At 33.7% G+C, this 23,399-nt stretch overlaps 4 protein-coding genes across 5 annotated transcripts; 1 reads left to right on the top strand and 3 right to left on the bottom strand.

The window, feature by feature from the left end:
• Positions 1-638: 638 nt before the first annotated feature.
• LOC110702591 (deoxyribodipyrimidine photo-lyase-like) lies at positions 639-4,930 on the bottom strand. Its single transcript, XM_021880325.1, has 9 exons — positions 4,422-4,930; positions 3,464-3,804; positions 2,845-3,085; positions 2,501-2,658; positions 2,378-2,414; positions 2,173-2,231; positions 1,352-1,433; positions 1,194-1,265; positions 639-1,072 (listed from the first exon to the last, which is right to left on the bottom strand). The coding sequence occupies exons 1-9, from the start codon at positions 4,728-4,730 to the stop codon at positions 896-898; spliced, it is 1,476 nt and encodes a 491-aa protein (XP_021736017.1). The 5' UTR covers positions 4,731-4,930; the 3' UTR covers positions 639-895.
• Positions 4,931-5,560: 630 nt separating this feature from the next.
• Positions 5,561-6,976, top strand: LOC110702319. The gene is made up of 2 exons (XM_021880022.1): positions 5,561-5,995; positions 6,401-6,976. Exon 2 carries the CDS (start codon positions 6,401-6,403, stop codon positions 6,974-6,976), a length of 576 nt encoding a protein of 191 aa, XP_021735714.1. The 5' UTR covers positions 5,561-5,995.
• A 3,494-nt stretch (positions 6,977-10,470) lies between these two features.
• On the bottom strand, positions 10,471-14,396 carry LOC110702590 (uncharacterized protein At4g22758-like). Its single transcript, XM_021880324.1, has 3 exons — positions 13,775-14,396; positions 11,578-11,782; positions 10,471-11,285 (listed from the first exon to the last, which is right to left on the bottom strand). The coding sequence occupies exons 1-3, from the start codon at positions 14,105-14,107 to the stop codon at positions 11,002-11,004; spliced, it is 822 nt and encodes a 273-aa protein (XP_021736016.1). The 5' UTR covers positions 14,108-14,396; the 3' UTR covers positions 10,471-11,001.
• A 3,423-nt stretch (positions 14,397-17,819) lies between these two features.
• Positions 17,820-21,602, bottom strand: LOC110702589 (pentatricopeptide repeat-containing protein At4g22760-like). Of its 2 annotated transcripts, none has more exons than XM_021880322.1 (2): positions 21,141-21,602; positions 17,820-20,377 (listed from the first exon to the last, which is right to left on the bottom strand). In XM_021880322.1, exon 2 carries the CDS (start codon positions 20,122-20,124, stop codon positions 18,406-18,408), a length of 1,719 nt encoding a protein of 572 aa, XP_021736014.1. In that variant the 5' UTR covers positions 20,125-20,377; positions 21,141-21,602; the 3' UTR covers positions 17,820-18,405. The 2 variants fall into 2 exon arrangements, with proteins under 2 accessions (XP_021736014.1, XP_021736015.1); XM_021880323.1 differs by having other exon boundaries at positions 17,820-20,369.
• Between the last annotated feature and the right edge of the window lie 1,797 nt (positions 21,603-23,399).

The following is a 23,399-nucleotide window of genomic DNA, read 5'->3' as shown; positions in this document are numbered from 1 at the left end:
ATTTGTAAGGTAGGTCTCGTGCAATGTATGGAATTTGCTATGTTTTGGAGTATGAGTTTTACCATAGTCTTTATATAAAAACAGTATGCATTACTGCATTACTTCGAATTAAACTAATCAATACAACTTAAATTATGTCAAATAAAAGTCTGTTCTTTTCACCTAATTTTCACTTATTTCATGTCTAATAAGTTTAGATAAGTTTAGATAAATTAAGTTCAGAAAAAATAAATTCAGATAAGTTAAGTTTAGGAAAAATAAGTACTGATAAAGGTTACCTAAGTTCAAATTACAACTAAAATAAATTTTAATAAGTTCAGATAAGTTCAAATAAGTGAAAATCAGGTAAATAGAACACACCCTAATTCTTGACTTGATCTATACCTAAGTTCATAATCTGAGGAACAAACTGAGGTTACATAGTTACATCACTAGGAATACAGGTCGATCATCCATAAAACATTCAATTGTTCCCTCAAAAAGAAGCTAATTCTCGAAAATTGAAAATATTTATCCTATTGTGAATTAAAGCTACCTATTTGAACTTTATAAACCCAGAACTTTGTTTACAATGGAAATAACAAGCCAATAATCTATGGTGAAATGCCTTTTTCGCCTATAATTTTGGTAAACTTATCTCACAAATTCTTGATTTTATCAGCTTTCTTACAAATTACTCAGTCAACAATCATCGAACAATAATTATATGGCAAACTATAGACAAAAGAGTTTACCATTTGTACCCTGGCGTATAGATCATCCCAAGCGAACAACTAACTAGCTAAAGAGTTATGGCTATGTCCTAAACACCTAATTAGACTACTACAATAAAGAAGATAAGCCACACCTTGACCCTTGTCCCTCGATCACCTTTACGCCTGAGTTCCATGGCGTCTCAGCAACGAGGTTCTTTCTCTTTCCCTGATGGGATCTCACTCTCGGCCTTTCTTTTTTTGGTCTCAACAACTAACTTCTTCACATATGAAATATATCCATCAATGTTGAATTTTCTTTTGCAGCCAGCATAGTTCATATAACGGACTTTACCAAATACTGGGCGTTCTCGCCACCCCTAAAAAAGCCATCCAAGTACATTACTTTCAGTATGAAAGCAGGCAGCACTTAATACTAAAGAAGATTAACAAATAAAAAACCATATGTAGTCATATATATACTTCAGTAAGAAGCAAAACCTGGTCATGCACTCCACAAATAGACCACATGCAGCCGACGTATCCACTCGGGTCTCTACCATCCAACTCATACTGCATACACCCAACAAATAACTGAGAAACAAATTTCAATGATAATCTCTCATTTAAAAAATTGACAGTAAATTACAAAGAGTTACCTTGTCATTCAAGTAGATAGCTATTGCAAGGGCTTCTTCAGGTCCACTTGTCCACTCAAGAATTTTCTTTGCCCAATACATGCTGCATATCAATTCAGTCACAAACAATCATATTACTAAGTGAAGCACACAGTATAAAGGAAGAAAAAAGATACAAGAATTTTCGGTCTTCAATGAGATGAGCAATCAGAATCAAATCAGAACACAACTAATGAGCATTCATAATTGAATCAGAACACAACTGATGTTGGTCACAGATGACGGGAGGTAATATGAACAGCTGAACGGTTACTGTAAATCTGAAATTTAGTTCCTAGATGTACAATGGAGGCCATACCCACCAAGCTCTATGCTTTCTGTATGCATCAATCTCAATTTGACTATAACCTCCCCCCACCCCCTCTAAAAAAAAGCACACACAAACGCCAGGTGAAACCTGCATCAAAATAATTCCATTGGAATCCCACTGCTGAAAGGATTGTGATATATCATCTTCTAATAAAGCTAAAAACCGTGCAATTTCTTAAGGACTAAAAAGTCATTACTTGTCAACCACACTCAGGTGCAACAAAAAGTCATAAACCACTAACAGAAAGTAATACTGTTTCCTCACATTTATCCAGCGTAGACAAGCATGCTAGAGTCCAACACAGTTACAAAGTAGTTAATAGAATATCTATGATGCATGCTTTGTAGTTTAAACATATAGACTGGCAAGCAATGAAGATGAAGTTACAAAGTGTTACAAAGTAGTGCAAGGTGTGTATGAAGTATATAGATTGAACAGATAGTTGGAGTTCCGCTAGTTCATAGTTACTTGCCGCATAAATCCATGCATCTTGCCAAAATGAACCATCTCCAACTGAGAAGCATTCCACAGCTGAAAATGTAACAATTAATGTCAAACGTCAAAAAATCAAAATGAGCAAGCAAATGGAGAAGAACATACAGGGTAGAGCCGTAGAGGTATATGACAGACAAGAAAGATAAAACTCTTGCATACTTATTTTAGACAATAAATGTTACCTGATCAGCAGTTTGTGCCTTCTCCAATTGCTCTCTCCTGCAGTTCTATCAATCAGTTTAAAACTGGCCAAGTAAAAAAGTATATCATCAAACATTAAGCAAAAGCAGGTTTTCATTACTTACGTGTACAAGTGTTCCCTTTTATCAGAAGCATGATCCATCAATGTCTTACGTGCCCACTCCCATGCCCCCATGATTGAGTCATAGTTAGGTTGATAATAGCAGAAGTTATCAGCAAGTTCTCTACGCACAATTAATTCTTCCAAAAATGCATCAACTGCCTTCAAGATCAGAAACAATAAGCGAACATATAGTACTAGACTTCATAAATTCCAAGAAAGAAGAAACACAAAACATTCTCATCAAAATCTAGACAACATAATGCCTCTTTGAATCTCCCCTATTTCCTACTAAAACGAAGCTACTCATCCAGCTTAACTACTAAACTCAAGATTCAAGGGACAAACCTCAGGAGCAACTTTCCGGACATTACGTGCCTCAAAAGCACAGCGTTGAGCTGATATTTGGCCGAAATGCAAGTATGGAGAGAGACCAGATAGGGCTTTTGGTTTTAACGGGATATTCCGTTCAGTTGCATAGTTCTTCAATCTCTTTGTTAAGAACCCATTCTGGCTTCCCTTCAAGACTTCAAGTGCAGCAGTTTCACCAGGTTCACACCAATCAACTTCTGGCACTCCTGCTCCCTTCCTAACCAGAACAATCAAAGTTTTAATTCTAAATCATAGAGAATACAAGCATGTGACTAAACTTATCAGCCAGAAGAACAACCATACCTTATAAACTCATCTCACTGGTTGAGATTTAGTTTTAAATTTCATAGCCATCCCAAGTATACAATTTAATACATCACAAACGCTATGTTCATGTGGCCGACCCCACTTATGAGATTAAGGCTTTGATTGATTGATTGAAAACACGCTATATATGTTAAAATTTAACACTCCCCCCACCTTCCCCAATCCCCAAAGACCCCAAATAGATATAAAATTTGAAAGTGCAATAAAAACACAATTAATGTATGAAATCAGTTACATAACTGCAAACTTATAATCGACAAATTCTTACTTGAGACGGTCTTCAATGAGCTGATCCCATTGTATGACAGGAGGTAAAGAATCCCACTTCCTGCTAGGAGGTTGAAGAATGGGATAATCAATCAAATAAGTAGGCAACAATTTGTTTATTTTACTCCTAATAGTCCTGGCACCATACTCTAACTTGCTTGATGCTTCCCAAATCGGCACCACATTATGAGCATCCACTTCATGTATAGATACCGAATCATCCACTCTCTTACAAAGTTCTTCTTTGAATCCTCGAATTTCCCTTAAGGGTGTGAAGTCAGTAACTAGCAGAGAAGCCCCACATTCTACCAAAAACTTAGGAATAGTCTCTACAACTTCTCCCTGTATGTGAAGGAAACATATCAATCAATTTTTGTGAAAAATGATCAACCTAATAAAATTGTTAGAAATGTACATTGTAAATACTTATTGTCCAATGTAGGAAGTTTAATTAAGCCACTATACATTCTTTCAGTGCATAATGCTCATTGTGCACTCGTGTCTATGATCTAATTTACGTTAAGCAAACCCATCTCTAGTTATACGCAAACATGCTACTTGTACACTTCTACACAATGTTACTTGACTCGTTGAACGAGATTAGTTTATGGAATGGAAATCGCTACCTTATTCAATTAAACTAGCCCAAAAGTGTACCACTAGCAACTACCAATTCTCTTTTATCAATCACAATTCACATGAATTGACAAATTGAGCAACATTGCTTCTACGTATAAAATTTACCATAAAATGACAAATTTTCAAATACATTCCTTAACCACTAAAATATAAGTATATAACAATGTCCTCTCTCTTAATATTTATTTGAGAATTCTTGTATAGACGATCAGACTACGTATTAGTTACACAAGAAAACATTAAAACAAAAGCGAAACACAAACAAAGCAAAAACAAAAAACAATTATAAAATCAGAGAAAGAGAGAAAAAAAGGGGTTACCTGAAAAAGGAAGAAAGGGATAGAAAGGGAATTAAGCAGAGAAGATTGCAAAAGCTTCAACCCTCTTAACATAAACCCTAAATGTCTAGCATTTGCACCCTTAAACCCATCAAATAAATTAAATGCAACTGCAATTGGAACATTCCTCTTGTTTGCTTCATCAATGGCGTGGATTAATGCCCAGTTATCTCTAACCCTTTGATCTCTGAACATCCAGTATACAACTGCCCCATTCGGGTTTGAGCCCGCTTTTATGACCCGGATTCTTCCGGGTTGGACCGTTGTTGTTGGGCCCGGCAATGAGGTCATTGGGTTGATCTTTGGCCGGAGAATTGTGGGGTCAGGGGAAGGGGAAGGGGAAGAGAGAGAAAGAGGGTTGTGTGTGATTTTGGTGACGGTTGAGAAAAGGGAAGACGAAATGGAGGGAATTTTTGGGGGATTTTTGTGGATTTGGAGTTGTGTACGTGGACGTTGTTGGTCTTGACACGATATACTAACTACCCTTGACTACTTTTTAATGACCTAACTCGTATATTGTATGTAAGTTGTAACTTTGTAAGTTGTATGGTATGGTTGTATGGTGCACTTGAGGTCTGGACCTTTTTAATGACCTACTCGTATATCGCTTATAAAGTTAAGTTGCATGGTATGGTCGTATGGTGCACTTAAGGTCTGGACCGTGCAAATGTCATACCTCACAGTCACACGACTCGAACTATCGAGTCGGTGGATCTTGGGGTGCATTTTACAGATAATAATATATCGACGTATAAAGTGCACACATTAATGTTAATATCGATGAATAAGATGTACATCATCCGTTTCTATTTAGTTGACGCGTTTGATTTAGGCACATATATTAAGGAGATGAAAGAGAGTGAGAGAGAATGAAAAAGCAAGTGGGGTAGCTTGAAAATGTAAGGTAAAAAATTCACCCCAAAGGGATACGTGTCAACTAAAAAAAAAACTTCATAAGGAATACGTGTCAATTGAAAAGAAACGGAGGTAATATATGTTAATTAATGTCTTTGATGGTACATATTCTTGGCGTACTAAAAAAACTAACTATTCGCAGCTAATAAAGCACCTCTGGCACTTTTTGGCCTTTCCAGTGACCATTTCATTGCTTGTTGGTAGGGCTGGCAAAAGCTGACCCGACCCGACAACCCGACCCGAACCCAACCCGAAATAAATGGGTTTTGATAGAGATTTTCAACCCGTTTATGTAATTGGGTCAACCCGAACCCGACCTGAAGTTAAATGGGTCGGGTTCAGGTTGAAAATCCCAACCCGAAACCAACCCGCATAAACTCGTTTATTTAATTGGGTCGGTTTCAGGTCGGGTCAACCCGAACCCAACCCGCTTAACTTAAAACCCTAATTTTAAAATATGGGCCAAGCCCAAATTATCTAACCCTAATTCCCTCTTTCTCTCGCCGCTTTCTTTCACTCAAACTCTCTCTCTTCTCAGTTTCTCTCTCTTCTCTCCTCTCTTTTCTCTCTCTAACTCTTGAAGATTGAAATAAAAATGCTTGAACCTTGAAGATTGAAGCTTCATCTCAAACATTCTGAAGGTAATAATCCTATTATTCGATTTTTTATGAGTTTGTTTGCTCATGAGTCATTTGTTTATGCAATTTCCTTGATTTGGTTATGCAATTTTCAGATTTCTTTGATTTTTTAATGCGATTTTTTGCTATTATGGTTTATGTATGCTTTGTTTATGTGATTTAATCATTTAATGTTGTTCGTTTGTTATTTTCTTACTCTGCAATTTCTTTCGAAGATTTGATTTGTTATTTACTTATTTTGCGATTATTTGCGATTTGTTTATGCGATTTTTTGCCCTGATTTGATTTTCTTACTCTGCAATTTCATGAGTTTGATTCTTTATGTCATGACTCATGAGTTTATACTTCTGTTTTTCATGTTTTATCTTTTATGCCATGAGTGTAATTCTTTTTTTAATTTATTCACAGATGGCTAATAGCCCTAATCCTGATGAACCCATTGATCTTCCGGATTCTGATTCAGATGATGAAGTTTCTGATTCTCATCAAACGGAATCAAAGAAGAAAACCTCTAATGTCACCTCGCTGAATAAGCCTGGAATTCATTTCAAGCGCCAACGAAAGCTCACTTCAGATGTGTGGGCAAATTTTGAATTCCTTGATAAACCTGACGAACAAGGTAACATCATTTGCAAGTGTAAAAAATGTGGGCAGAAATATAATGCTGAAAGTAGGCAAGGAACTGGTAATTTAAAACGCCACATTAAGAAATGTAAAAAAAGGACCTTTAAAGATGTGGGTCAGATGATTATTGATTCAAGCAGTTCTGGTTCTATGATGAATAGGGTTCCTACAATTGATTATGATATTGTTCGTGAGATGTTGTCTATTGCTGTGGTGAAACATTATTTGCCTTTTCAGTTTGCTGAATATAGTGTTGTTAGGAAGTTGATTAATTACATAAATCCTGATGTTAAACTTGTGTCTCGAAATGCAAGATGGATCCGCAATTGCAAGATTTATGTGGAAAAATCATGGCCATGAAAGTCAACGATGATGTGGGGGATACTCCCAGCCCCAGCCCTCCACAAAGTGCACCAGAAAGTCCTACTGTCATGGAGAGTCAAACCTGATTATGTTGTTAATTTCTTCTAAAATTAGTTGATGAAATTGTTACTGTTATTTTGGACATGTATTTTGTTTTCTAGTTGAACTTTTATTTGCCTACTTGGAAGTATTTTGGACATGTAACTCTTGGAAATATTTTGGACTTGTTGGCTAGCTACTTTTTCAAGTTTTAGTTGTTGTTGTGAGTGTATGAAACTATGAAGTATGGACAATGCACTAATGCAGCAGGATTTTCTTGAATTATGTTGTTAAGTTATGTTTGCTTGAATTATGTGTTGAATTTGAAGTCTTGAATACTTGAATCTTACAGGTTAAAGAAATTAGTCAAATTAGAGGTTAAAAAAAATTACAGTATAAAGAAATTAGTAAATTACAGGTTTTTATTTTAATTTTTTTTAATTAAAAAAAAATCAGATTTAGGCGGGTCGGGTTCAGGTCGACCCGTTTATAATCAGGTCGGGTTCAGGTTGGTTATTTTGACCTGTTTAAGTAAACAGGTCGGGTTCAGGTTGGGGGGTCCTGACCCGTTTATGTAAACAGGTCGACCTGAACCCGACCCGACCCGACCTGTTTGCCAGCCCTACTTGTCGGCCTTTCCATGGACCATTTCATGGCTTGGCACATTTAAATACCAAACATATCAAACAATAAGGTATTACAGAGTATATGTTTGTAATAAGTTTGTATTCACATGATTTTCACTTATCTGAATTATCTTATTTTACATAAGTATGAACTTATTTGAATTTACCTACACTTATCAATTTACTTCCTTTGTTTCTTTTAGCTGCTACACTTTTCTATTTTGAAAATTGTTAATTAGTTGCAAGACTTTTCATTTTTGACTTCTCTTTCTCTCTATCTCCCTCCTATCCGTGTGAGTCCCTCTTTTTTTTTCTCTCTATCTCTTTCCTCTTAAAAAATTGTCTAAGAGACCGTGAAAATAAAAGAGTAGCAACCTTAAAAAACAAAAGAAGTATTAAATATTATTAAAACTCATTGTAGCTGTAACCTAAACTTAACTCATGCTTCGAAGGTAGCAGTAAACTTTAACGTATGCAATCGATTTAACCATTAGTTTAAGGAGATCAAAGCGAGATTTCCATTTAAAGCCAATTGCCAATAGGAGAAATAGCCCACTAGGATTATAAACTGTAATTCCTTTGCTTTCTTTTTAATGCGGAATAAACAGTCCTCAGACTTGTACCTAACAATCTCCCCCTAAAGTGTGAGCCTATACATCCCCCTTGAACATAAACACACCAAGACTTAAAAAAGCCTATGGTAGGATCAAACCTAGCTCTGATGTCAGTTCGTTATAACATATGGAAGAAACAAGGTAGAGAAGTCCAAAAGCCCATGCCACAAACCAAAGCCTAAAAAAATAAGGTTCCATTTTAAAACCAATTGATAATAGAAAGAGTAGTCCTCTTCTTGGTTTGTAAACTGAAAGTTCTTTACTTTGTTTTTGAGTGTAGAATAAACCATAATCACAATTATTACACCTAACAATGAGAGTGAGGTGTTAAAAAAATGTGTTAAAAAAACAATGAGAGTGAGGGATAACTCAAGTGGCTAGAGCTTCTTTTCCAGGTTTTAAGAAATTTTGAGATCGATTATTACCCCTCCCTTATGGATTTCTAAACAGGAAAAAACAATTACACCTAACAACACATGTCATTAGATTGTACAAGGAACTACATATATTTAGTATACATAATGATCTCAACATTGAATCCATCCCATCATCAAATGAAAAAAGACAATCTATGTACAATTGTTCTAATTATATGAACACATGTTTAAATAGAGTCGAGGTATTTATTTTTATCAAATTTTCTACTACTTAATTTATGACCATAAATTTTAAGTTTAATAGGTTGGACCAAAATCTTATGTAGACGTGAAGGACATGGACATGAACCCAAAAACTATCTAGATTTTTAATTACTCATTTCAAAGATCTATTCTATTTTACTTACTTATATAATATTTGTGAAAATTTGATGTCTTCTCTATCATAATTATTGTTAGAAATTGTAATATTGAGAAGGTATGGATCAACTCTATTTAATTAGTTTTGTTTTTAGCATGCTCATGCTAATTGTTATGATAACAAATCACGGATCAATAAGACTTTAATTTTTGTTTTGTTTTCCTTATCAAACTACATTCACCATAATTCTTAATATTATGATTCAAAAAGTTCATAATGAACACTCCAAAATTCATCAAGTACAAATGTTAGTTTCATTTTTAAAAAAAAAAACAGAGAGAATAATACTTGTATATTGTCACGTTTCTGAAAATTATAAGTCTATATGAAGATTAAAAAAAAAAAAATTACGCCGCTTTGTTTAAGAGACATCAGGGTAAATTATAAAAATTTCATATAGGCCGAGGACAAAATATGAGTCATAAACATAAGAATCGTGTGTTCAACAAAAATCAAGAGAACCATTTACTTGTTATTTATTAATTTAGTTCAACTTAGATAATCAATATACCTATACGTAATTAGCTCAAATGTCCATGAAGGGTCATCTACTCATTCCTGATATTTTGTTCCATACGTTAATGTGTCTACTGGAGGCTGGTAGAACCAAGTACCTCTCTTCTAAATGATCACTAAATTTATTTATCATTTTATTTTTATAAAAAAAATTTATAAAATAGATGATGAATATTATGTTGTTGTATCGAAACATCTTGTGACAGATCATACGTCACAAGAAAGAAAACGGATGAATAGAAGGTTTGAAAATGATATACTTTTTGTTTTGGCAATTGGTAAATTTGATTAAATCTTGTGTTTTTGGATCTTTCTACTTGAGTATCATGCTATGTATGGTACAAGTTTTACTTTTACGAGTATGAACAAAACACTTCATTGAAAGGGGTGGGGGTGTTGACACTGTTCACTACACTATTAACCACTTTGAAACAAAATTTGAGGCTGTAAACTTGTAAGTTGTAATATATTCTTTGGCCGACATTAAATGATAATGTTAAGAAAAAACATGTTTCACAATGTCAATTTATTTTAAGGTATGTAATGCTCCATAATCTTTTATGGTTGAGTTTCTTAATATGATACATACCGAAAGTAATATCTGGCGTGACATAATTCATACAAATACAACTTGCTTCAAGGGAGTTACTGAGTTCTTATCCTTAATTTCAAGAGATTAGACAATTTACGGAATAACAATTGCTTCGTATTATCAAATTGCAAATTCTACGCACGCAGATCGATGGTACATATGGAGTACCAGAGTATGAAGTACAAAGTATATAAAATAGTACTTCTAATATACTTATGTATATACTTCATTGAAGGAAATAAAATAATTATAAAAAAAAAAAAAAAACAATTAAGGGTCTTTTTTATAGACTGAACTCAGCTGAAGTGAACTGAACTGAAATGAATATTTACAAACAAATTACACACATATTTTTTTTCTTCCATTTTTCATATTTATGATGTTATATACAGAGTTTTGTCCATAACAATTTCAACAGTATGAATGTAATGCAAATCACACTACTCATTTTCATATGTAAATCATCAAATGAGCTGCAGCATATATTCAAATACTCTTCTAGCACTCCAACTTTTACAAAGTACATCTGCAACTATCCACATTTCCTGTATTCACAATTGCTCTTTTTTTGCTGCATCCTGACGGTTTTCCCTCGGATACAATTGAATGATCAAGCCAAATAACTTTGCGCGATTAAAAAAATAATCTGATCCACTGAAGCAGTATTCCATGATGACTGATGAGTGTTGCCAATGTGCTATAAGCTGTATATTCCCTTACTAAAACGCGGGAGAATCAAAAGCATATATACATATATCTCCACCGTACCCTCTAAGCACTTATCTTTACTTATACTGTGCTTCATACGATTTTCATGACTTGTTTCAGGTACTTAGATTATTTCGAATCTAGGCAACCCAATACCATGAGCAACCTAAGCAATCTTCGCTCAAATTTGTTCATTCTTTGTGCAATAAAGGGTGGGAAGCCCCCCATAGGCGGTCCTAGCTGTTTAGTCGGAGAAAGCATGCTTCTGTTGCCATCGTCATACTGCATAGCTGAATTACTAAGAGTTGTAGCTGCAACTTCTGCAAGAGTTCCTTCACGACACTTCTTGTCGTTCTTTCGAAGATAAAAGGTTCTGCTTCCTGCATCCCCAATTGCATCTGATCTTTCCAAACCTATAACCAATATATCACTAATCATGAGACAATAGTGATTTAGTCTTTTAAGCCTAGTGCAAAAGTTGGCAGTACAAATACTGCTGAATTCAATTTTCTCGGTTCAAAATGTTCAAATGATAATTATTTGTCAGACTAATACGAAATAAGTTAGACAGCAAACCAAGTATGCAAATACAAGACAGTTTACTATTAAAAACCAGCAACCATCAGACGCGGACCTCTAGCTATGGTTGCTGGTTTTGCAAAGTATATTAATGAATGAAGTCTAAGAAATTAAAAGGGGACTTACATTGAAGACTGAAGTAGGAAACATGCAAATCAAAGGAAACAGAATCCTTATCAAGACGAGGAGTTCGGCCTTCTTCTCCATATTTTTGAACAACCAGCTTGATAGTATCCTCCACACTAGTCCCCAATTTAATCAGGGTCCTAATCGGTCCTGGACTCCCTTCCACGGTCACTGTAATCAACACCTTCGCATCTTTCTCATACCCCTACACAACCATAACACCCAATTTTGATTTCTCTTAAAAATTACGCGCATTCACAACATCAAAACATATTGTTTCATTGCTTGCATACTCAAAGAATACAAGGATGAATACATATTGCAACTGTAACATTTAAGACACGCTCACAAGACTCATTTCAATTTCAGTCTTAATCAACTGTTTCGTATGCTCACCAGTCACCCATCAATATATTATTATCTATTCACCAAACTAATTACTTGTATTTAGAATCCGAATATAAGTTACTTGAAATGTCAAGCAGTCGATACACTACTACTTGTCAGTTTAATATACCAATTATACAATTTGTCATTAGTATTTATTTAAGTATTTGTATAGTTGCTTAATTAACAAGCATACGTCGCACACTGTTCATTAAAAGATAGAATATGGAGTACAAGTTCTTATGAGTACAAAGTACATTAGGGCTGTCAAACGTGTCGTGTCGTGTTCGTGTTCGTGTCAATATTAAACGGGTTGAAAAACCCTTGACCCAAACCTAATCCATTTATTAAACAGGTTGAAAACCCTTGACCCAAACCTAACCCATTTATTAAACGGGTTACCCGGGTAACCTTTTAACCCACATAATATATAGTAAACTAATTAATATTCAACCTAATAATTAAAAAGACATACATCATTAACGATACTACAAGAGATTAAAGCTACTTATTTTGGCAAAAGATACTAAAGATAATGGTTTTAGCAACCCAACCGATACATAAAAGTTGTCCCAAGTCCCAACCTTCAAAATGACAACTTCTAAAACATGCATCAGTACTTAAGTTTACGGATTACATATATGATTAAGTCTTAAATAAAGAGTAACTGAGTACTATCTAGAATCCTCTAAAGTGAAAAAGTGAAATGTAAAAAAGTTAAAAAAATAATAATTATTTGTCCGCCAAATTAAACCGCCAAACAATCCCCAAAATTTAAGTATAGTGCCAATGCTTTATAGAACCAGTATAGTACAAGTTTAGAATAATGTTTAAAAAAAAAAGTTTAGAATAAAAAATTCAGGTTTCTTTTTCTACTTAATAATCGGGTTGAGCGTGTCGGGTTCGTGTTAACGGGTTGTCGTTCAACCCATTTACATAATCGGGTTATGCGTGTTGGTTTTGGGTTGAAAATTTCAACCCAACCTAACCTGTTTAATTACGTGTCGTGTTCGTGTCGACCCAATTATTTAAACGGGTCGAGAATTCTTAACCCAAACCCGCTTATTTCGTGTCGAGTTGTCGTGTCAGCTTTTGACAGCCCTAAATTACATGATTAACATGTTAAAACTAAAGATTGAGGTGAAGTGCTCTAGCACACAATGTAAAAATAACCCGAAAAAAAAAGACAGATTCTTCAACTAAAAAGAAAGGAGAATTCTTCATCTCTAAGTAAACATGCTTATAGCCTGACAGAGAGCTCCAACAATTGTAAATATGAAATCAAAACTTGGTAATTTCACAAGTATCCTTCACGGGTACGTTTTCTAAAAGGGTACGTTTTTCTAAAAACGTGCATGTCAACAGACTACCATAATTTGGTAAAGTCTAGAGGTAGAAATCAATCAAATCAAAATCAAATTCCATCGATATCACTAATCCATAACAATTGAAAAGTAAGTTCTAAATTTATAGGTGGTATAAATTTCATAAAAATTGGTAGGTTACACATTTGTGTAAAAAACACACAATTTCAAGAAATGGAAAGTCAAAGCTACTCTACTCCTCTTTCTTTTTAATTAAATTCCCTTTTTTCCATTTGCCAAACTCAAATTCTAAACACATTGATTTTCATAATAATTACTCCTTAGTTTAGCAATTTCTTCAAAAAAAAAAAAAATAAATAAAATTAATTAACCATAAAACAATTAAATTTCAAAAAAAAAAATAAAAAAAAAATGAATGCATTAAATTTCAAACGATAATTTTTTTTTTTTTTGAAAAACAGAGAAAACAAAGCAGGTGTACATACCGCATTAATTCGGTACAAAGGAGAGTCGATTGCGTCAGAAGTACCAGACAATACATCATCCAACGTATGAAACCGTGTCAACCACCCACTTTCGCCGGAATCAAAACTCCGGCAATCATCAACACCATTATCACCGTCACCAACACCCTGAAATATCAGAGGTTCCGAATAACATTTACTCATTACTTTCTTAGGCTTAGGGGATTGCCTTGATGGTTTCGGCTTCTTCGGCGACGACGACGGAGACGAAAGTAGCCTTTGAGGGATACGGAGATCGCGGCCCGATGGAGGGCCGCGATGACGAAGATCATTAGTGGTTGTATCGGGTGACATGATAATGAAAGAAAAGATTAGGGGTAACAAAGTTGGACTTTGGAGAAGAAAGAAGGAGGAAGTTGCTTAAGTTGACAGTTTAGTTGGTTTTTTTGGGTTTTGATTTATATTGGGGATTGAGGAGAGAGAAAATGGTGTGAAAAATGGTGGGTAAAAAGGGCAAAAATCTAATGGTTTGGATTGCTTGGTAATGGGGTTATTTTTCCACAAAAATAAGCTCTGTTTTTCCTAGAAGGCATAAATGGTCTTACTTCCTCTTATATTACGCTTCTCAAGTTATTGCTTTACTCAACTTATAAATATGGATAAGAATACTGTACATTAATTGTGGTGTCTGCCCTTGAATGGCGGTGTGTCCAATTTCCGGTCTATCTCGTTGTAATTTTACAAGTCTCTGTTCTTTTGAGCTTCTGAGTAGAGTCAGAATCAATAGAATAGAGCAGATTGAAGCAGATCAGAGCATATTAAGTATTATTTTTGAGTAGATCAAAGCAACTCTAAAAAACGAAGCCCAAACATATCAATTTTATTTGAATTTATTAATCTTTAATTGTGTTTTTCTTGAAATTTACGAAGTATAAAATAAGTTGATCAAATATGTGAATTTTTCGTTGACCGAAAAGATAGAGTCTGTGATTTTATTTTAAATCACTTATGATTTTATGCTTTCTAATATTCACTTTTAGGGCTTACGCTTTTTAATATTCGCCTGTTTTTGATACCATGTCAGGAATTGATTTTATGTTGTGTGTATTACAGTAGAGAAGAGTATATATAAAAAAATAAATTGGGCCTATAAACACACAAAGCCCAAAGAGCTAACTATACATTACACTACTAAATACATTATATAGCCTAACAAAGTGTTTTTTATATTTGAAATAAATTCGATTAAACCATTACTGTTACAAGTGTTATGTTAGAGGACTTGGATAACAATAATTATTATCTAAGGGTAATGGTTTACACTTATTTGTTACCTCTCTAAAACGTAAGAGAACAATTACCTTTACTCTCCTCAAACAAAAACCTCTTTAATTACATTCCATGATACAGGTCAAGCATAAACATAGAAAATTAATATTATAGACAAATATTTAACTTTATATTATTGAGTATATGTGTCATAATACGAGGATGGCATGTAAAAAAAAAATGGTATGAACAGCGCAACTTTTAACGGAGGAAATTTCGTGGAGAATAAGAACACAAATACGTACTATATTTTAGTCGCACGATGTGTTTAGAAGAATATGGTGTGGTGACAAATTGTTGGGCAACCGAAATCTTTAGTGTTGAAACTATGATCCCAAAAGAAACTAGGGATGCTACGACTTGTAAATAATGTGTAGATTTGTTTGAAAAATCAATTTGCCTCCCTTAAAGCAACCATTCTACCCTAAAGATTGCACCAAACCCATGAATTTGTGTACCATAAAAATAAGACTTTACTCTTACCGATAAGAGTTAAAAATAAACATACTTGATACGTAATAGGTAATATTAAAGCCTTATATACTTTGTATAAAAGGTTAGTCATTTATGAGTCCATTTCTTGTGTGTATAGAAGTACATGAAAATAATTTTACGGAGTATTTCTTTGTTTAGTTTTATCTAGTGTTACACGTTTTTGCATATCCACTTTTAACCTCCTATTATATCCAAATTAACTTTACCCTATTAATGTAGTCAATTCTCTTCTATTTTTAACTTCAATGTCCACAATTTCAACTTTCCTTCAAATAGTAGCATTATTGATTTATCTCTAAAAGTAATTTCAAACATGCATCTCAACAAACACATCTTTGCTACATAGCCTAAATTCCTTTTTTTTTTTTTTTTTTTTTTAACTAAATACCCAACTAAATAGTGTAAAATGTCGGATTCAATTAAAGTATACACATTTACACAAAATTAGGCAAGGAAAATAGATTAGTTAACAATACTAACCAACATAAAACATTAACAATTAATTTAATTTTAACTGTGTGAATGATAAAATCCGTCCAAATCCACTTGGTGGATGAAAACATCAGCTAAATCAACTCAGTCTGAGTCACCCTCCAATCATCTAATAACCCACCACTCACAACACCTTTGAATTATAGATATTTGTACCAATTACAAGCAAGGATTTCATGAATCATGATCATTCCTGTGATTGTAATTTATAAACTCTTATTTGTAAAAGACAATTATTTAAACATGGCATAACGCCAATTTCTGCAGTGCCGTAAAAGACAGTTTAACTAGGCGATACAAATCAGTTATGCATGTGACAAGAACATACAACCAGGTGCTGGACTTGTGTAACTTCTGCGTAATTTCCTCACCTTTTTTTTTTTTTTTTAATATTACCTCCGTTTGTATTTAGTTGACGCGTTTGATTTAGGTACATATATTAAAGAGATGAGAGAGAGTGTAAGAGAATAAAAAAGTAAGTGGGGTAGCTTGTAAATGCAAGGTAAAAAAGTTACCCCAAAAGGAAACGTGTCAACTAAAAAAAAACTTCCTAAAAAGGAATACGTGCCAATTAAAAAGAAATGGAGGTAGTAGTAAGAACTAGGAGAACAACTCCAATCACACTACAACCTTCACGGTTCGTTTGGTTTACTATTTACGGGCCATATACTTGAGAGTAGACAGGAAAAGTAATAAAATCTCCACCACAAGCGCCCTCGCTTGACAAGAATCCAACCCCAAACTTATGGTGTGAGCCTTACCAAATGATTGTTTGGTTGAGACAGAAGTGCACGTGAATATATGATACTTCATAGATATTACAGTAGAAAATTTCAGAGTTGTTTGGTTGATAGAAAGAGGAAGTGTGACCTTTGTTCGAGTAGCTATTGTGGTTTTCCACTAATTTGTGTTCTAATCGACCAATCAGTTAACCACCTTCAACCCTCAGCCTCATCATGTAATAGTACAAGCCACAATCGATTTTTGTAACAAAGAAGTAAATTAACTTCAGTAAGGTTTATTTTTCTCCCTACTACACCTCAAAATAATTCATTATGAAACTATGGTCAGAGTTAGTATATTTTGACATTTATTAATTCATTACGAAACTAGGGAAAGAGACGAAGGGGTTATTAACTATGTTACTTGGACTCTTCATTTCACCTCAAGTACCCATGCCGGATCCTTGACACACGATGAGTATGACACTTGGATACTTCACTTTTAATTCAAAATCATGCAATTTTTTCAAAAAATAGCCAAGCTGGATACTTAGACACGTAACCATTCAAACATAGGTATTTGAGTACATGTTACATAGGTTATTAACTTAATCTAAACCAACCAAAACTATTTTAAAAGTTTCACCATCCAAATCTGTTTTCCCCAAACCTTAAAGAAGAATCAAGATGTAGACAACTCCATAGATCTCATGAGTCATTATATTATAGGCCAAATGACAAGTCTCTCTCAAATCTTATCATCGAAAGCAACAATTAAACATCAGCAAAGTGGTAAGGGGAGAAATTTATCATTGAGTAATCTCTCAATGATAACACCACGTAATAGCAAAAACATATATATATATATATATATATATATATATATATATATATTTATATATTCGTTATTTGCATTTAAGTATTTATAACCTTTCACATACACTAGAAGTTGTGATGTGAGCAAGTATATACACCACCACGATTATAAAATCCATTTCCCAGGACGTTTTAATGAAGACTGTACCAGGAAAACAAAATCTGTAGCCAAGTTGAAAACACTATTTCTGTTTCATTATAATACAAAACAGACTGCCAATTGCGATGCAGTTAGGTATACTAATCAGTAATCACTATCTAATGACAGATATCTACCACTTACTGAGAATCAGAGACAGTAATGAATTTGGCTAGTCATGTAACAAATGAATGCGCTATCAATTTTGCAAAATAGTGTTCATACATGGGGTATGGGACCTCTAGGCGCCATAAAGGAGGACAATAGTTGCATCACTAATCGGCCCAATCGAGTTCCATATCCGTCCTAACACCAATTGGCAATGGCAGGAGTAATTATTAGGCTTAAAAGGTGATAGTTTTTTTTTTTTTTGTCTCCTCTTACATAACACAAAGATGGGGGGTCAACAGTACTCAATATGGTGTTATGAAATAGCAGTATAATTTTAGGTAACACATTAGGGATACTAATCAAGTCTCAAGTTGTGCTTTAAGATGTTACATACCTGAAGAATACTCCACTGTCAGGAAAACTGCAAAAGAATGTTCCTCGTTGCGAAAATTAGATAACAATTTCATAATTTGAAGGAAGATGCTAATTTATAGCCAACTAGAACCAGGAATTCTTGGTGATCCTATACGCTTCAAATTCTTCTTCATATTATTAACATCATCCCACCTATCATTCAATGCATATACATTGGCAAGAAGCGAGGTATAGCCAGCTTTATCGGATTCTAAATTGAAGCAGTGTTGTGCTGCAATCTCTGCAAGCTCAACATTGTTGTGTAATCTGCAAGCAAGAAGTAAGGCCCCCCAAACTCCAGAATGAGGTGGAATTGGCATGCTCTTGATTAGTTCATACGCTTCTTTTAACCTTCCAGCCCTTCCCAGGAGGTCAACCATGATTCCATAATGATCAGCCGAAGGAATCACACTGAACTTACTCATCATATTAAAGCACTGATAGCCTTCTTCAATTAGACCAGCATGGTTATAAGCAGTCAAAATCCCTGTAAACGTGACTGAATTCGGTGAAATATTGACGTCTAGCATCTCTTCAAATAATCTGATAGCATCATGAGACTTGCCATTTATCCCACATCCTACTATCATAGCAGTATAAGCAACTAGGTCTTTCTTAGCAAGGCCATGGAATAACTCATAAGCTTTGTCAATACTTCCGCACTTGGCATACAAGTCTACTAGTGCTGTAGCCAGATGATCATCCACTTCAATGCCGAGTCTTCTCATATATAACTCTATCCAAGAACCATAATTCAAATCCCCTAACTGAGAACAAGCGGATATAACACTAGCCAAAGTCATCTTGTCAGGTTGATCAATCAACTTTCTCTCTAGGATGTCATTGAACAAATGGATTGCTTCCTTTGGTCGGCTATTTTGAGCGTAACAAGCAATCATGGAATTGAATGAAATCACATCTTTCCTTGGCATAAGGTTAAAAAGGTCCTGAGCTGCATCAACATCCCCACATTTTGAGTAACCAGAAATAATACTTATCCAAGAAATATTGTTTCTTCGAGGCATATCATCAAAAAACCTCCGTGCCATATCCATTTTCCCACATTCCACATACCCACTGATCATAGCATTCCAGGAGGCTAAATTTCTATCAGGCATCTGCTGGAATAAGATATATGCTCTATCCATCTCCCCTGCCCTTGCATAGCCTGAAAGCATCGAGTTCCAGGAAACAATATCTTTGAAAGGCATTTTATCAAACAACTGTTCTGCTATCGACAGGTCAGATTTCAAATACCCTGCTAACAGCGAATTCCAAGAAACCACATTCTTCTGGTCTATCTCATCAAAGACCTTCTGGGCAGCCTTCATATCACCCAGTTTAGCATAAAAGTCCAGAAGAGCTGTTTGCACATAGACACTATGAAGGATTTCATATTTGTAAACCTGTGCATGAATGCATATGCCTCCAACCTCATAAGGAATTCGAGCACATGATCTCAAAGAAGATGAAGTTGAATACGTACTAGGATGCAATCCCAATTTTTGCATTTGAACATGAAGGAAGAATGCCTCTTTGAATTGCCCATGTTGAGCAAAAGAACGTATAACACAAGACCAAGAAAAGCAATCAGGATGTTGCAGTTGGTGGAGGATGGTTTGGACATAATGAACAATAGCTGGAGTAAAATTAAGGAGAGATGTAGCTAGTCGGCAAACCAATTCATTCTCAAGATCACAAAGACTGTTGACAACAAGCTGAGCGTGGATTTGCTTTGTGTGGTTCACTGTCAAACACTTGTTCAATAATGTACTGACTTGGGAGAGAGGCATACAGACAGTATCCGTAAACAACAAATTTTTAATAATGAATCCAACCTCTGAATTTACATCATCAAAAATCTAGGCCAACCCAATTCCATTCCCGTATAAAACCAAATATTTATGCCTATATTCCGAATGTAAAAAGGGAACCTTGCACGATCCTGCAGACCTGCACTAGGGCGCCTCTTAAACTTGCTAATTCCATTTTCCCCTATCTGGTGACATTGAGACTACCGGAAGATACACAACCCCGCCTTAAATACTCCAACAGACCACAAGATTGACAAGAAAGAAACAACACAAATCAATACAAGATGTAAGAGAAAGCAAAAGTTTCGGAATAAGTGCCAATTTCATGTCTTCAATAACAATACACTTGCACAGAATCCATCCAACTTAACCTAGTATTTACTTTTAATCAACCTAAAACAAAAAAGACCTTGGAAAAAAAAAATTCAGCAGAAGTTCCAATAATCGATTTTTTTTTTTCAAAACAGAAATCTACTGCCATGATTTCTGTCAACCATCTTGCATCAGAAGATTCAGAACTACATGGACCAATAATTATCACACATTAAAGTCATGAAAATAGCCAAATTCAGAACCCAAAATAAATCATTTGAAAAAAAAAAAAAGAAGTTAAACAAGGCATATATGGGTATACAGGGTTACCAAAACAGACATTTGAATTAACTTAACACACAAATATGAATTTATCAGCAATATGAAAAATATAATTCTCTCACAAAAACATAATTAACTCTTCATTAATTCAACAAAATGCCAAATTTCAATTACAACTCAAAGATTCTAGATTGCATATTTCAATTCCTAAACTATCTTTCCAATGACTATGTAACAGAAATCAATCAAGCAACAAATTATCTAAATACATTAATTTTCCAAAATCAAACATGGTTAAATGCAATAACAAAGTCATAGTAAAGTTTCAAGCTTTCACCCAAAAAAAATGTATAATAACTAAAGTTTCGAGTTAAATTAAAGCAATTAAACAGAAAATTTACCAGAAATCAGCATGATAAACCTCTGATATGGCTGTTGCTGGAGGTTGAAACGGCGGAGAAACACTCTGGCATGGTTTTCCACTTTTTCTTGATAAGCAACTACGGAGTTTCGGAAATAAATGGGCTTCATATATTTGGGCCGAGATCCATTATTCACAATATGAGATACAAGGCCAATTGGTCTTGGCTGCACTCTAGTGCAGCTAAGATAGCTACAATAAGTGAGGTCCAAAACGCGCGGCACAAATAAAAAATGAATATTTAATTAAAAAATATGAACATGAAAAAAAAAATGAATATTTAATATGAACACGTAAAAAAATGAACATTTAATACTAAAAAGTTTATATGTTATAAGGAAATGATCATTTATTAAAAATGAATCTGATTATCATATAATCATAAATTTGCTAGACCACGACCTTAAAAATGAACATTTAGTTAGAAAAATGAACACATAAAAAAAAAAAGAATATTCAGTAATAAAAATGAACACATAAAAAAAATGAACATTTAGTAATAAAAAGTGAACATGTCAAAAAAAATGAACATTTAATATATTAGAAATGAACATTTATTATACAACCATAAGATTGGGATCATATACATCAAAAATTCTCCAACTTAAAGGCAAATTCATTGTAATATCATATACTTCTTCATCACTTCTTACTTGTTTCTTCACTAATTCAGAGTCTGTCTTCTACAAATACAAGTAATTTGTACTCACTAAAATATAACAAATAATCAAAATTCATAACCATCACAACATATGTTCATAATAATTATTTAGAATGTTCATAATATATAATCATCAATACAGAAGTTAAAAATATAAATAATTATCACTCTATATGTCATATGTGTTCATAATCAATAACAGATATGTTCATAATGAATAACGAAAACATATATATTCATAATAAATTGTTCAGAATTTCAACACTAAATGTTCAGATAATTTAAATTTCAACGTATTATATTTTACTTTCAACTTAATAAAAATGAACATTTAGTATTAAAAAATAAACACTTATAAAATGAACATGTAACAAAAAGTTATGAACATTTAGGATATTAAAATGAACATGATTTTCATAAAGGTTCAAATTCATTGTATATAATTATTAATGAAAAATAATGATAAAATAAATTGTTGAAATATGTTCATTTTTTATGAATTTAATATTCATTTTCGTTATACTAAATGCTCATTTTGTAAAAGTTGTTCATTTTTAACTTCCTACGTGTTCATTTTTTTTTTACAGAAATTATATTCAAGATCGATTGTAATTATTGAAACTCTAAAAAAATGAATATACACCTTAAATCTAATCTTGATTCATCATAAAGAAATTAATTATTGATTTGTAACATGATTAGAAATCAAAAGAAAAAAATCGAAAGAAAAAGAGAGAGAGAGAGAGAGGGGGGGGGGAGAAAATAACTACAAATTAAGCAATACAATTGATATTCATTAACAATTAAGCAATTTAATTGATATTCATCACAAACTCATAATAATTTCAAACAATCAAACAATAAGTCATCATGCATGGTCAACGAAATCATACAAATACAATTACAAATTGATAAAATCTAACCTCCATTGTTTTCTTTGACCTTCAACTTTCTCTCTCCTCCATTTTTTTTCTTTCCTCTTTGATAAAGCCAAATGATTGAATCTAAAACTCATAGATTTAGAAAGAATGAAGTATACCCATCAAAACACGAATTAGTAACTCAAAAATTTATATAAAGAAGAAGAAAACTTTAAAGATTGAACGGAAATGAGGTAAAGAGGAGAGAGAAAATGTTAAATTGAAAAGAAAACTGAAGAGAGAAAAATAATAGAGCTAAGGAAGAAGAAGAAAGAGAATTAAGATATAAGGAAGAAAAAAAAAAGTATGTTCATTTTAACGTAATATATGTTCACATTTAATGGTGTTGTAGCTAGCTTGGCTGCACTAGAATGCAGCCAAGAATTTGCAATATAAGGCCCAATCTTTAGCCCATCAATTTAATACTAAAGCCCTTTTTTTAGGTAGTTTTGCTTGACGCATTGGGCCATCTCATGCCGAACCTAAATCCATTTATTTGAAAATAATTTTTGATGAAACGAAGTAAGCTATAAATTACTCCCTCTGTCATAAAAAATTCCTACTTTGATCTCCAAGAAACATGATTTTGTTAAGTTTAAGTTTTAAAAAAACAAAATTGTGAGAATTGTTTATTGTTTTTCAATTGGGGTGGGACCAT

Source organism: Chenopodium quinoa, unplaced genomic scaffold (assembly GCF_001683475.1).
Source record: "Chenopodium quinoa cultivar QQ74 unplaced genomic scaffold, ASM168347v1, whole genome shotgun sequence".
Lineage (NCBI taxonomy): Eukaryota > Viridiplantae > Streptophyta > Magnoliopsida > Caryophyllales > Amaranthaceae > Chenopodium > Chenopodium quinoa.
Note: the sequence above shows the minus strand (reverse complement) of the source record. Positions and strands in the feature narration are given on the sequence as shown.